At 42.8% G+C, this 14,089-nt stretch overlaps 1 protein-coding gene across 1 annotated transcript in view; it reads right to left on the bottom strand.

Moving 5' to 3' along the window:
• LOC144495749 (peroxidasin homolog) overlaps positions 1–13,792 on the bottom strand; it is a 420,109-nt gene extending 406,317 nt beyond the window's left edge. Inside the window, exon 1 of the mRNA XM_078216142.1 lies at positions 13,633–13,792. Within this exon, the coding sequence (XP_078072268.1) occupies positions 13,633–13,790 (158 nt within the window). The 5' untranslated portion in view covers positions 13,791–13,792. The remainder of the gene's footprint in view (positions 1–13,632) is intronic.
• Between the last annotated feature and the right edge of the window lie 297 nt (positions 13,793–14,089).

Here is a 14,089-nt window from a genome sequence, read left to right on the forward strand (position 1 = left end):
AATGAAGATGTGGAGATGCTGGCGTTGGACTGGGGTAAACACAATAAGAGTTTTAACAACACCAGGTTAAAGTCCAACAGGTTTATTTGGTAGCAAATGCTACCAAATTTAATGCTAATGGCATTTGCTACCAAATAAACCTGTTGGACTTTAACCTGGTGTTGTTAAAACTCTTACTGTATTAATGAAAGCATTTTTAATTGTTCAATAATAAATCCAAACATACCATGTTGTTTAAATCTTAACAGGACTATGGTGAGTTTTGATTAAATCATGCAGAAACTGCTGAATATTTGACAAGACACCCACTTTCAGGTTCGAGATATCTATCATCACATTCAAACAACTGTTATGCCAAACAGCAAATGTGTTCCTGGCACAGAATCATATTTCCCTTGTCTCATAGTGCTAATGCGCTGTTTAAGGGTCTACTTCCAAAAAAAATGTTTAAATGGAAACATTGAAGTTAGGATGGATTGCACATCATTATGTTTTACCTACATATGACTTACTCTTCATCTAACAGCTAACTCTATTGTTGTGTTTAATATCCAACTAATCCATAATTCAGAATTGTGAAATTTCTTGAACAAGACTGTACAAAGAAGTAATTTCATTGTCAGGAGAACAACTATTTGTGTTTAATAGAAGCCTACATTCATGGAACATGACCAGAGTGCCAAATTGCAAATTCTTAAACTGCCACTATCCCATGTACTAATGATTGTAATGTCTGTTCAAGCCTATTTTAAGTTGGAATATAGGAATTCATGCTGATTAAACACAAGGCATTATGTGTTTTCTTTCTGTTCCAGTATAAAGCATGCTGGAGCATTCATTAGAAATTCAATAGGAGATTGTTACGCTGGAAAAATGGCCTCAGCAAGCCATTATACAGTAAAAATAAAATTAACCTTTTCTAATGCCAACCTAGAGAGTGGTCCATTGATGTCTCTACTTTTCTTTTGTAACAATCTCTCATTATAGTCCTAATGAATGCTTCAGCAGGTTTTACTCTGTGCCTTCCGATTATAACAGTCGAGTATTTTAACAAAATAAAAAGTTCTACTGTAAATTGAGTCTCATTAAACAAATGCCCTGATCATTAAATGAAAACACCATGAAATGTATATGTTCTGATTTCAGTTGCAGTCAGATTCAGCAAGTGTAAATAAATTACCAACATCAATATGTTTCTAATAGCCGAGTTGCACAAGGTGACTGCAAAGAATATATTTGGCCAACTGTGCACACTTCGAGTGAGTTCATCGTGCGACAAGAACATTAATCTTAGCAATACTGATCTGTTTCTAATCAGCTTTCATAACACAGGTCAGAAGTCTTAAATTGTAAGTTAAACATCAGTTGTTTCTTTTCAATAAAGTACTTCAGCTATGGGGCCCAGATTCACTCCACATTTGGAGGACAAAAGGATGCCTGTATGGGCCTGAATGAAAGGAGTTTGGAAGGATTCAATTTTGTTCCTGGTAAATATATTTTTCAAATGAAAAATTGTCCACACGTGACCCTCTGGTGCGTGACATAGAAAAAGTAACTTTAATGTTTCTCCGAAACTGAAGTCAGAGCACATGGCTGGAGTAATATGAATGGGCCTATACCCAGTGGAGAAGAACGAGAGGTGATCTTATTGAACCTGTAACACCGGCAAGGACATTGTGTCATGCCGGGATCTTGAAGTCACAGAATTTAAACATATTTTAACATGGAAGTTCAGGTAAACAGTTTGGTGAATGTATACTAATTGTTGCATAATTGCAAATAAGGCACTTCAAAATAATAGCAAAACAAAACTTAGCTCTTTGTTGAGTGCTATCTATACATTGATTATCTTCCCTGTATATTTAATTGGATAGCTAAATGATTTACTGGTGCAATCAAACCAAAACCTAAGTGAGTGACCAGAATGTAAAGGTCCTGCCAGGGTCGGGTTCTCAGTCAGTCCCAGTTCATATTCCGATTTAAGGTCACACAAAGTTCAAAGCCAGATAGTGAAACAAATTTTCTCTCAGGTTGTTCAACAGCAGCCCTCCATGTCCATTTACCTTTGCAAGAACGCGGGCAGCCCTCTGCAAGCCCTCAGCCAGATGATTCTATTCAAACCCCCTCTTTTGAGACCTTCCCCTGGTCACCTGTGCCTGATGCAGTGTGATGCCTTCTGGAAAACGTGTGCGCTGCTGTGTAGTTCTTGCTGAGTGGAAATGAAACACGGGTACCGCCCCTCCACAACTCTGCCCAAAGCTGTATTACAAACCATATAAGTTCTTGAGGGGACTTGATAGGGTGGAAACCCAAAGGATGTGTCTGTAATCGTTGGAGTTTAGAAGGATGAGGGGGGATCTCATTGAAACATACAGGATACTGCGAGGTCTGGATAGAGTAGACGTGGAGAGGATGTTTCCACTAGGAGGAAAAACTAGAACCAGAGGGCACAACCTCAAGCTAAAGGGATGATCATTTAAAACAGAAATGAGGAGGAATTTCTTCAGCCAGAGAGTGGTGAATCTGTGGAACTCTTTGCTGCAGGAGGCTGAGGAGGCCAGGCCATTGAGTGTCTTTAAGACAGAGATAGATAGGTTCTTGATTAATAAGGGGATCAGGGGTTATGGGGAAAAGGCAGGAGAATGGGGATGAGAAAAATATCAGCCATGATTGAATGGCGGAACAGTGACCTAATTCTACTCCTATGTCTTATGCTCTTATGTTTCCTCTAGTGGGGGAGACCAAAACTAAGGGACATATTCTTAAGTGATCTCCCTTTTAAGACAGAGATGAGAAGATTTTTTTTCTCAGTTGGTCATTAGTCTGTGGAATTCTCTTCCCCCAGAAAATAGTGGAGACTTGATCTTTAAGTTTATTCAAGGCTGAATTAGATAGTTAAGGAAGTCAAAGGTTATAGGGACAGACAGAAAAGTAGTGCTCAGATCACAACCAGAGTAACCACGATTGTATTGAATGCCTGAGCAGGCTCGAAGGGCAAATTGGCCTACTCTGGCTCATAAGAACTAATTTCTTATCCACTGTGCATTACATTCAGCAGTAGTTAATACCATTGAGAATTGGGTGTGCTCAGGCATCTAACGGGCAATGTGGAAAATTGCTCAGGTATGTCCTGTCCACAGAAAGCAAAACATATCCAATCCAGCCAATTCCAGCCCCATCATCCTCTCAATCATTTGCAACGTAATTCCAGGGGTTGTCAATAGTGCTACCAATCGGCACTTACTCAGCAACAACTTGCTGACCATTGTTCAGTTTGAGTTCATTCTGGGGCACCCAGCTCCAAACTTCATTAAAGCATTGGTCCAAACATGGACAAAAAAAGAGTTGAATTCCAGAGTTGGAGCAGGAAGTAACAGCCCTTGACACCATGGCAGCATTTGACCCACTTTGGCATCAAGAAGCCCTGGCAAAATCGAAGTCAATGGGAATCAGGAAGAAAGCTCTCCACTGGTTAGTCACACATAGCACAAAAGAAGACAGTCGTGGTTGTTGGAGACCAATCATCACAGCCTCCGAACATCACTGCAGCTGTTCCTCAAGGTAGTGTCCTGGGCCCCAACCATTTTCAATTGCTTCAAAGACCTTCCTTCCATCATAGGGTCACAAATGGGGATGTTCATTGAGGATTGCACAGCGTTCTACACCATTCCAACTCCTCAGATTACTGAAACAGTCCACAACCGGATGCAGCAAGACCATGACAGTATTCAGGCATGGCCTCACAGCAAAAAGTAACATTCATGCCACACAAATGCCAGACAATGACCATCTGCAACAAGAGCAAATTTAATCATATCCCCTTGAATTTCAGCAGTATTACTTTTACAGAATCACTCATCATCAACATATTGGTTGTTAACATTGATTGAAATATAAACTGGATCATCCACATAAATATTTAAGCAACAAGAGCAGATCAGAGGCTTGAAATTCCCTGACAAGTAACTCACCTCCTGTCTCTCCAAAACCTGTCCACCATCTACAAGATAATGGTGTGCACCATTTACAAGATGCACTGCAACAACTTTTCAAGGCTCCTTTGATAGTATCTTCCAAACCTGCAACCTCTACCATCTAGAATGACAAAACCAGCAGGTACATGGAAATATCAACAGCTGCAACTGCCCTCTAAGTCACTCACCGTCCTGATTCGGAAATAGATCACCATTCCTTCAATGTTGCTGGGTCAAAATCCTGGAACTCCCTTTTTAACAGCACTCCACAGGGATTAAAATGTTTCAAGAAGGCAGCTCACCACCACCTTCATAAGAATAATTAAGGATGGACAATGAATGCTGGGCTTGTCAGCAATGCTCGCATCTTAAAAACAATTTTAAAAAAATCAACCGATCCATACAATATTGGGCCAAATCATCCAAGGAGCAGTAATCATTGTTCGATTGTTATTCTGCTCCTAATTTTTTGCCCTAAGATGGAGTTCCACATTTCTGGCACGGATTTTCATAATGGATCTCTTCAGAAATTCTGAGCATACTTGTTCTGGGTGTGTTTCTTAGGGTCATCGAGGGAAGGAAAGCCATGCCCCTTTTTATGACACCAGCTGCCATAGCCCAATAAGAAAAGAGTTTAAAGGCTCCAAAACCACTTTAAGAATCTACAAAAAGGTGATAAGTGTATAAGTTAAATGGGTGAGAGGGTAGGGTGGCAGCTATGTGGGAGAAGAGGTAGTGTGTAGGTAGGGGTAAGGTAGCAAGCGGGTGGGTGCATGAGGTCGGGGATTGTCAGGTGGTTGTAGGAGATAGTTGTGGGATGTGGTGGGGATATTAGGGAATCAGTAGTATAGTTTCCCTGGAGTTAGAATGAGTGTAAATCCTTCTAACATTTGCTGGGTAACTATTCTAACAAGTGAATCAGAACTAATCAAAGCCTCCAACTTTAACCTCATTTTGGATGGTTCCAGATGTGGGGAATTGCCCATTGGAAGTCCAAACGTCTTGGCAATTCCCGTATAGTCAGTACATTGGGACTTCCGAGTGGTCCCCCAGCTCACTTTCCGTGGTACCCCCGGGATTCAACCACCCGGAGACAGGGGGTTCTGGGACAATTACAGTTCCATAATGATAAAATGTAATCAGTCACTTTTTTGCAGGAAACATACCCATTAATTATAAACCTAAGAAAGGGGCCTAACTTCAGCATACACCTTGGGATACTCTGGACCAAATTTTACCACGGGCTTTGGGACCCCAACATTGGAGGTCCTGAACCCACATTTGCCAATGGGGAGACCAGTTCAACAAAACTCCCCAGAGGCACTCACAGCCATATTAAGGATGGTATGGTATGCTAGCTCCTGATGTGAAGGGGGTGCAGCCAAGTGGGGGAAGAGAAGAGAATTGGTAGGCAACCTGGACCAGGGGGGAAATACCTCCAGTTGGATTGTTGGAGCTATAGGGGCTGCTTTTCAAATCCCCAGCCCCCCTCTTTGTTAAATGGAGCCTCCAGCTCCAATAGCCTCCTGGACTGAAACAGGGAGGCTTCCTCCTTTGAGCCAATTGTCTCCGCAAGTGGCGGTGAGCCACTTTACTGGTGGCATAATGCCAGTGAGTGTCAGACCTGATAGCCTATTCACGTACTTGAGGTTCCTATCCACCTCAGTACTGCAGGCAGCTGATTCAGGCCCTGTCCTGCCCCTTGGAAAAGTTACCAACAGCAAGAAGATGCTGGAGAGCTATTCTGATGGCAACTCCCCTTTTTTCCCAGCATCAAACCTCCCCACTCCAACTCCTCCAAGTCTGTAACCATGGGGCCAGGAAAATTCAACCTCATGCCTATAAAGATGTACAGGCCAGATTCTCTGACCTCACCCGCAGCTGGGATTCTCCCGTCCTGTTGCAGGGAACAGAGATTTGGCTGAGCACCAAATTCTCCGTTCTCGTTGGCAGTGGTGGCGGGGTGTGAACGGCTGGATAATTCAGCCATAAATTCAGTAAAATGTTCCTGCAAACCAGCAGTTTGCATTAGAATGGCTAGAAATAATTCAGTGCCTCAGTACTGTTCTTCATAAAATATAATTGCATCAATAGCATTTCCATTAAGTGATGAAATATACAGATAAAATTAAGCGGATCATCCTGGACTTGTGAAAATCATCCGGGTCAATTGGATGAGTCATGACCAGTTACAATCTGCAAGAAGCAATGTTTGGCACATCTCTCGGTAGAAGGGTGTGCTTCTTTTCCCACACAAAGAGGTCACATGCAAATTACATCATGGTGTAGTCTGGCATCATGTACATTATCAGATTTAAACAAGTGAAAAGATGGCCAAGAACCTTTGCTACAGCGTTCCCTCATGGTACAAACTGTTGTTCGTCTGGTCTGCAAGATTCAATACTTGGAGGAAAGATCTGTGATGGATTAGGAAACCCATCACTTAACAACTGTCAGTAATATCCCTCTTACTTAGAATTAATATAGTTTTTAATTTTTTAAAGGCACTTTTTGAGCGGTTCAGTTTGCTTACCGCAACATGATTGCACTGCAGTCAACGTAATCTGAAATGTTTGCTGTAACAGCAAGATAACATTTTCTCCATTTTGAAAGTAAAATTGAAACCAATTGGTTACACCGGTCACCACATATTATTGTGAAAACTGTCTTGGCAAAAATGTATCGGCTGTCAGAAATGGGGACTGTCCTTCGAATACATTTGTTATGTTACGTTCAAGTTTTTAATCTTATAAAGTTTATTTATTAGGGTCACAGGTAGGCTTACATTAACACTGCAATGAAGTTATTGTGAAAATCCCCTAGTCGCCACACTCTGGCGCCTGTTCGGGTAGACTGAGGGAGAATTTAGCATGGCCAATGCACCTAACCAGCACGTCGTTCAGACTGTGGGAGGAAACCAGGGCACCCGGAGGAAACCCACGCAGACACTGGGAGGATGTGCAGACTTCGCACAGATAGTGACCCAAGCTGGGAATTGAACCCATGTCCCTATCGCTAACCACTGTGCCACTGTGAAAGTCTGTATGTCATTAGTTACAAAAGTGGTGCAATTCTTCTTATCCTCCCCCCGTCGTGAACAACGTTTCTCCACGGCAAAGATTTCAGGACAATATCCATGCAACCCACGGCCAGTCGGAACAGATGACGCATAGCTTCTGTTGTAGCTCTGGGAAGAACCAGGTAGTTAAGGGCCCCTTCTAGGAGGCCCAGGCGCATGTTGCCATTCCAAGAAACAGAAATCCAACCCCATCTCCTCCTCCACCTCGCAGCCTTCCCCACAGTCACCCCAAGGGGAAAGGAGATCAGCATGGAAGAGCACTTAATTAAAAGCAGGGCTCCACCACACGTTAAGAGTGATGAGCTAATACTGTATGGCTGCCAATCCATGTAGGCAGAATCCTATTTTTTACCTACCCCCAACCATAGCTCAAGTGATCCTACGGGCTCATAACTAAACAAATAGATTAATCACATAAAAGTACACTATTACACAAATGCGTGATGAGTGCCAGAAATGCTAATTTATAATTCATTCTCCCAAAATGCTGATGTAACCTCCCTTATGTATTCAGATAATCTGTACAGTGACTTTTCAAATACTTACATATAATCTTATGAACATAAATATTTATTAAATAAATAATATATGGAAGGTAACGAAAGGAGAATCCTTCATGGAATGGCAGGACCACTTTAAGGTTAGGAATATGGTTGGGGGCCCAGAACTCTGGCATGCTGGCCTGAATGTACAGCAGGATGTTCCACTGAATGGGATGCAGGATGAAGGCCAGACCCCCTGCGCCAGATTCCCTGCAGGAAAACACCCCAGCATGAAAGACATTTGGAGCAATGTGGCGTGCAGATGTCAGGATTCATCTGAACAATACCTCTGGAGTTTGGGATAGAAGCCACCTACAACCGTGGGCCCACAGCAGTGGATGGGGCAGGGGGAGATATCTGCAGGTGGACCTTCCAGATTCCATGTCCTGGAGGGGTCCCATCTTCCTGCCTCAATCTTCCTGAAAATCCATCTTCATTCTCAGGAGGTCCACCTCCTAGTCCCAGACTGCTCCTGGACTTCTATCTTCACTTTCGGTCAGTCCACCTTCTTCCTTCACTGCTTCGTCAGTGATGTTGAGCACCTTTTCAATATGATATCCAGACACAACAGTGGATGACACTCTAACCAAGCCTGCCCTGCCACTGAATCTGGCATAAAACACCTGGGGCGTATAATTAATGAGGCTGGGGCCAGAGGATCTGTCGTATTTTCTCTGAACTCCACAGTGGAAAACACTTCACGCTCCTGTCCTCATCACTGCACCTAGTCTCAAAATGGGAGAATTCCGCCTAGTGAGTCTAATCTATCAAAAGAAGGAATATACAAGAGTTCACCAGCACTTGGATACTTGAGGCTATAAGAATGGAGAGGAGATCTGGAAAAAACTACACCTTGGAGTCTCACTCTTACCTGGAGGTCCTGCTGGGGATCTGAGGAGCTGCAATGAGGTGATCTTTTAAGGGGCAGGACACAAAGGACACTAACCAAGTAGGCATGGGTAGAGCTTGTGGAGGAAGTCAGCAGCAGAAGGAGTATGGTGCCTCCCAAAGGTGCAAGGACATGAGGAGGGCAGGAAAGGTGACTGGCCTAACACTTTTATGTAGCAAGTCCCACATTCCGGGTGGAATTTAATGCCACCCCAGGCGGTGAGTTTGGAGGCAACGTGGCACTTGATCGGGTAGAGGCACCCTTCTACCCAATTTGCCAGAAGGCTTGTAAATGGTTTTCCCATCTGGACACTAATTGAGAACATTATGTCGGCAATTAATGCCTACTGAAAGGCCCCAGCCTGCCACCTCTCATATTCAACCAGCGGCACATGGAGAACTCACCTTTATATGCAAAAGGGTGGGGATAGGAAGTGGGATGTGTGTGTGGTAGGGAGAGGGTAGTTCCTTCGTTAAAGACGCACAATACTCAATCATTGAACCCAGCATTGGGAATGGATGGTGGCAGCCCGCTAAAAACCAGCTCCTATCCTTTCTTCCAATCTCCTCCCCTACTCATCAGCAGTCTCCCCCTATGACCCCTCACCCAAAGGCCTTGGTCCTTTGCTGATTCTAGGCCACTCTCACTGACACTGTTGGCAGTGGAGAGCTGTTGGCCTCTGGGTAGATGTCAGAAGCGACTCTAAATTTCCTAAGGCTCTGATGGTCAGACATGTCAAGAGAGCTGATCCTTTGCTTGTACAGCCTATGGTGGGGGGGGCAACATCTCCATTCAGTTGGATATGAGTGAGCATTCCACCTGCCCCACGCTGAAGCGTGTGACTGAGGGGAAAGCGACTGATGTTGCTGTTCCAGACTGGTTGGCGTTGCTATGGCTTCTGATCTCAGTCCTCAGCAAAACTGGAAGGTGGAGCTGCATGAGCTCCTTGTCATGTTTAAGGCTGGTAGCAGGGAATTGCAGTGGAAGTCAAATAAAGTGCTTTGACAGGTCTAATGTCTTGCAAGATGTTAACAATCTGCTGCCAAACAGTGAAAGCACGTCCTCAAAGGTGACGTGCTTTGAACAGCAGTCTTGCAATGGCGACGGCTGCAGTTCTTCAATGTAACTGACCTGGCCTGTCCATTTCATGGAAGAAGCTCTTCTTGCCGTGCACCCACCTTGGTGACCCGAGCAAATTGCCGACATGTCGGGAAATTCAGAAATGAGGGTTAAATTGGCTTTTTAACTTAATAACTTACCCAACAGATCCCAGCTTGCCTACAATCTCAATAGTCAGGGAGCTGGAAAAGGACAGAATGGTGTCAGCATTGTGACCCAATGTCAATTCTAGGGGGTTTAACTCTGTGCATGGGAGCAAACCCTTTGCCTGGGAAAATTCCCCAAGTGTTTAGATCTTGTTAAAGTTAAATCCTAATGAATAACATACTTGTTAAGAAATGTTATTTTTGGATTATGGTAACAGAATTCTTGGATCTGGAATTTTGTTCAGTTTGAGTTCGGAATATTATGCATTGGAATTCTTACCTATGCAATTTTTAAAAAATCTATTGCACAGCACTTTATTAGGTCTGACTAAGAGATAACATTGTGTTAATTTTCACATGTATGCTGATGGCTCTCTCAGCTTCTTCACTGTCACAAAATAATCAGACTGCTTAGCTGATGTCCATTACTGAAATTTCCTCCAGTTAAATAATGAGAAGACTGGCCATTCAGTCTCTTCTCCATCTTTGTTAGCTGCTGACTCCATCCATCTGTCTGGAAAAAGTCAGAGATTAAGCCATTTTGTTCACAACCTTGACATCACATTTGACCCCAAGATGATATTCTGACGTCAAACTAGTGCCATCACTGTGACTGCCTATTTCCACCTCTATAATGCCATTAATTTATCTGCCTTCATTGCTTCTCCATTTATTGCCAGTTTCTTCTTATCTGAACTTCATTGCTCCTCAACTAACTATTCCTGACTAACTATTCCGACATTCCTGGCTGATCTCCAGCATTCTACCATCCATAAACTTGAGGTCATCTGAAGTTCTGTTGCTCGTGTCTCAACTTGCACCGAGGCTCATTCCTCTGTCACCCTTGTACTCTCTGACCTGCCTTGGCTCGCAGTCAAGCAACATCTTGATTTTAAAATTCTCCTTGTTTTTAAATCTCTCCATGGCCTCATCCCATATATCTGTAATCTCCTCCACCGCCGCAATCCTCCCAGATACCTACACTCCTCTTGGGCATCCCTGATTTTAATTATTCCATCACAGGTGGCCAACTCATCAGTTGCCCAAGGCCCAAGCCTTGGAGTACCCTCCCTGCACCTCCCAGCCTCGTTTTCCTCCTTAAGATATGCCTTAATACCTACCTCTTTGACCAAACCTTTGGTCATCTGACCTAATGTCTGCTAATGAGGTTTGGTGTCAACCTTTATGTTATAATGCTCCTAATGGTGCTACATAAATAAATTGTTGTTTGGGCCCTGTGAAATAAAGATTAGTGCAGTTTATTAGCTATGGCTAAGAGATAACATTGTTGTAGTTTTCACATATACGCTGAGGACACCCAGCTCTACCTAATAGCCATAGCAAACATTAAAATGTACTTTCTTACTAATTATAATTTCACTTCATAATTAGAACCAAAAGTAATATGACACCGCTAACACATTTTAAAATATCGCTATCATCTCTCACAGCTCCAATTTCAGGAGACTATGAAGATGATCGTTCACCAGTTTAGGGAAAACAATTCATTTATTTACAGGTTAACCTATACAGAGACTTGCCTCCTCGTGGCTACAGCCAGCTCCTGAGATGACTGAATACAGAAGCCTGTGCTTACCCCCACTCTGCTCCTGATTGGTTCCCGAGGTTAGGTGAACCTTACTCTCTCATAATCCTTAAAGGGACAATCACCAGAGACTGTGCCTGAACCCTTGTCACAATAGGTTGCTAGCATCAATTCATGTGAATGCAAAAAGCAACAACCCCCAATGGCACTTGGTAGCTTCATGCATGGTATTTTGTGGCAGAACCAGCCTCTCAAGGATTGGCCTCTTCTGCAATTAGCAAAAATGTGCCATATGAAAACACTCCATCTGAAATGGATTGGTTGCTGCATAGCCATCATTTGAAAAATGCCAGTGATGATGAAACCTCATCCAATGTGAACTGTACAAAGTTTTGCTAAACTATGCTCCATATATGTGTGTTAAGTGCTTCTTCCTGTGAAGTTCCATGAGCTGTGCAACTCATTCCATATTGGGTGGATTTCTCCAATCTCACCTGTATCCACCCTGCTGCCAGTAAGAATGGAGAATTTGGAGTTCAGCCCAAACTCCATTCAATGCAGTGGCACTGGAGAATCCCAGTCGCGGATGAGGGCAGAGGTTTCCGGCGACCTTATATGAGTTTGATCTTTTATTAGGGTGTGGATTAAGACACAGTAGGGTAGATTTGAATCTTCACTCTCAGGGCAGTGATCCAGAAGACTTGATCATTCTCCCTTTATAGAAATTGCACAATTTTCAAGACTTGTTTTTGTCATCACATTACATGTGATGTAATTTAGTTCAACCTGTTCTTTCTATGCATTTCACTTCTCTAAAAGCTAAATGGTAGCCTGTGCTGGAGAGATGAAAGATCAGCACATCCACAGCAAGTGCCAGTGATGAAAATGAGCTACCTTTGTTACCACAACAGCACTTCCCCTCCACAGGCCAGCAGCAAAACTGCTTTGACTGCTAATTATGCCAAATACAATTAAAGGCACTTCTCCAGTATAGGTTTGCTATCAGATCTATACATTTGCTATCAGATCCATCAGTACACGGTAAGTGGGGTAAGAGATCAGAAGCATTTGCTCCCTGAACAACGGAGTTCTTCATTCCAGCCATGTCAGGGTGGAGTAAGGATGAGTATTCAGTGACATAGAGTGCAAGTTGTCTGTTTCCTGCAGGCATGCAAAGCACATCAAAGGTCATGTAAGACCAGGAGCCTGTTTACATTACACTGAAAACATATCCATAGCAATAGATTGAGGAGGAAGAGATTGTATGTACCACCCAGACCGATACTAATCTGAGAAGTTTACAAAGGTTCATTTCTGAGTGGGGTGGAGTCCCCACTGGCCTCACTCCAGCACAAACTATGCTGCATAAATTATGGCTATTAGAGAGTAGTAACAGCTCAACCATTTCTGCCCTAGTCCCAAACCGATATACCTTCATTTTAAAGTTCACAGTTTGTTGAGGAATGTGACTTTTAAACAACTGCAAACACAATCTTCAATTCTAAAGTACAGGAAACTTACAAAAAAGGCTGATTAAAACCTCACACAGAAAAAGAGAGGTTCCAAACCACAGCTCCAGAATCTCTCCAGCACATAATGTATGAATTTTTCAGAACAAACCAATATTTCGAGGAAGCCGTGCTTTCAAATGTCAAGTTACCCTTACAGAATAATGAACTGATCCCAAGTACATCCAAAAATTATTTAAGAGGGGTTTGCAATTTAAGACGTTAGCAAATAAAGTACGATTTCTTCATGATTTTCAGAAAGTACTTGACAACTTTCGAACAATGGGTATTCTGCAGACAGTTTTAAGATTGTCTTTGCCTTATTGAAATATACTCTCAGTGAGTTGAAAATCAACTGGAGCTATTCCTTTGTGGGTCTAATCGAAACATTGCAAGTTCGACTTAAACATGAAATAATCTACCTTCCTTCTACAAACTAATTTTGCAGATCTCTTCACATGCAACATTAAACTTTGCTAAAATAACCCAAACAAATCTCAGCAGGTGACAATAAACTGGCATTTCATTCCAGCTGGCATCCTTCTCATACTTCTCCATTCATTTCAAAGTGCTCACTTTAACATCAGTTATATAATGGAAAAAAAAATCACAGAAGTTACAGCAGATAGTTTTAAACTTCATTTCAGCAGCACAGAACAAGTTTTGAATTTATTCCCAAACGGTGATTAATTTGGCCTACTTCATCAACTTCCATTCAGACTTAGTCATTCCCTAAACTACATGATTACCATAACAAAGTCAGAAGTTAACTGAACTCAGCTTGTGGAACACATTTTCAAGACCGTTCAAAAGAAAGTTCTGCACTTACAGGATAACAGTCTGCGGTACAACTTTGGGAATGTGATCCAACATCAAGTGCATACAGCGGACAGTGGTTCTGAAGCACAGGCATCGGCTTGGGCAGGAGGAGAGCGCAGGGAACAGAAGAAAGAAGACAGTTACGAAAAGGAAACATTTGCGTCCCATCCTGAGTGAGATCAGAGCAGAGGCCGTGCCTGGAGCTGCAGAATCTGAACTGAAAGAGTGAGTGGGGTCTGGGCAAGTTTAAAGTCAGCCTGAGCATCCAATCAGACCACAACCAGGATCATATTACAGCACAGGGAGCAGAGTGAAAAAAAAATATCCAGCAGCTTTATCCACAAAATACTGCCAGAACCAGGGCAGTCCTAATGCTGCAACTTAAAGACACTACACTTTCCAAAAAAGGAGGGAACAGCCAGGGTGATTTTTGAAGGGGGGCAAGAAGAGATCCACTTCAAAGTGGC

The sequence above is a fragment of the Mustelus asterias genome, chromosome 7, assembly GCF_964213995.1.
Source record: "Mustelus asterias chromosome 7, sMusAst1.hap1.1, whole genome shotgun sequence".
NCBI lineage: Eukaryota > Metazoa > Chordata > Chondrichthyes > Carcharhiniformes > Triakidae > Mustelus > Mustelus asterias.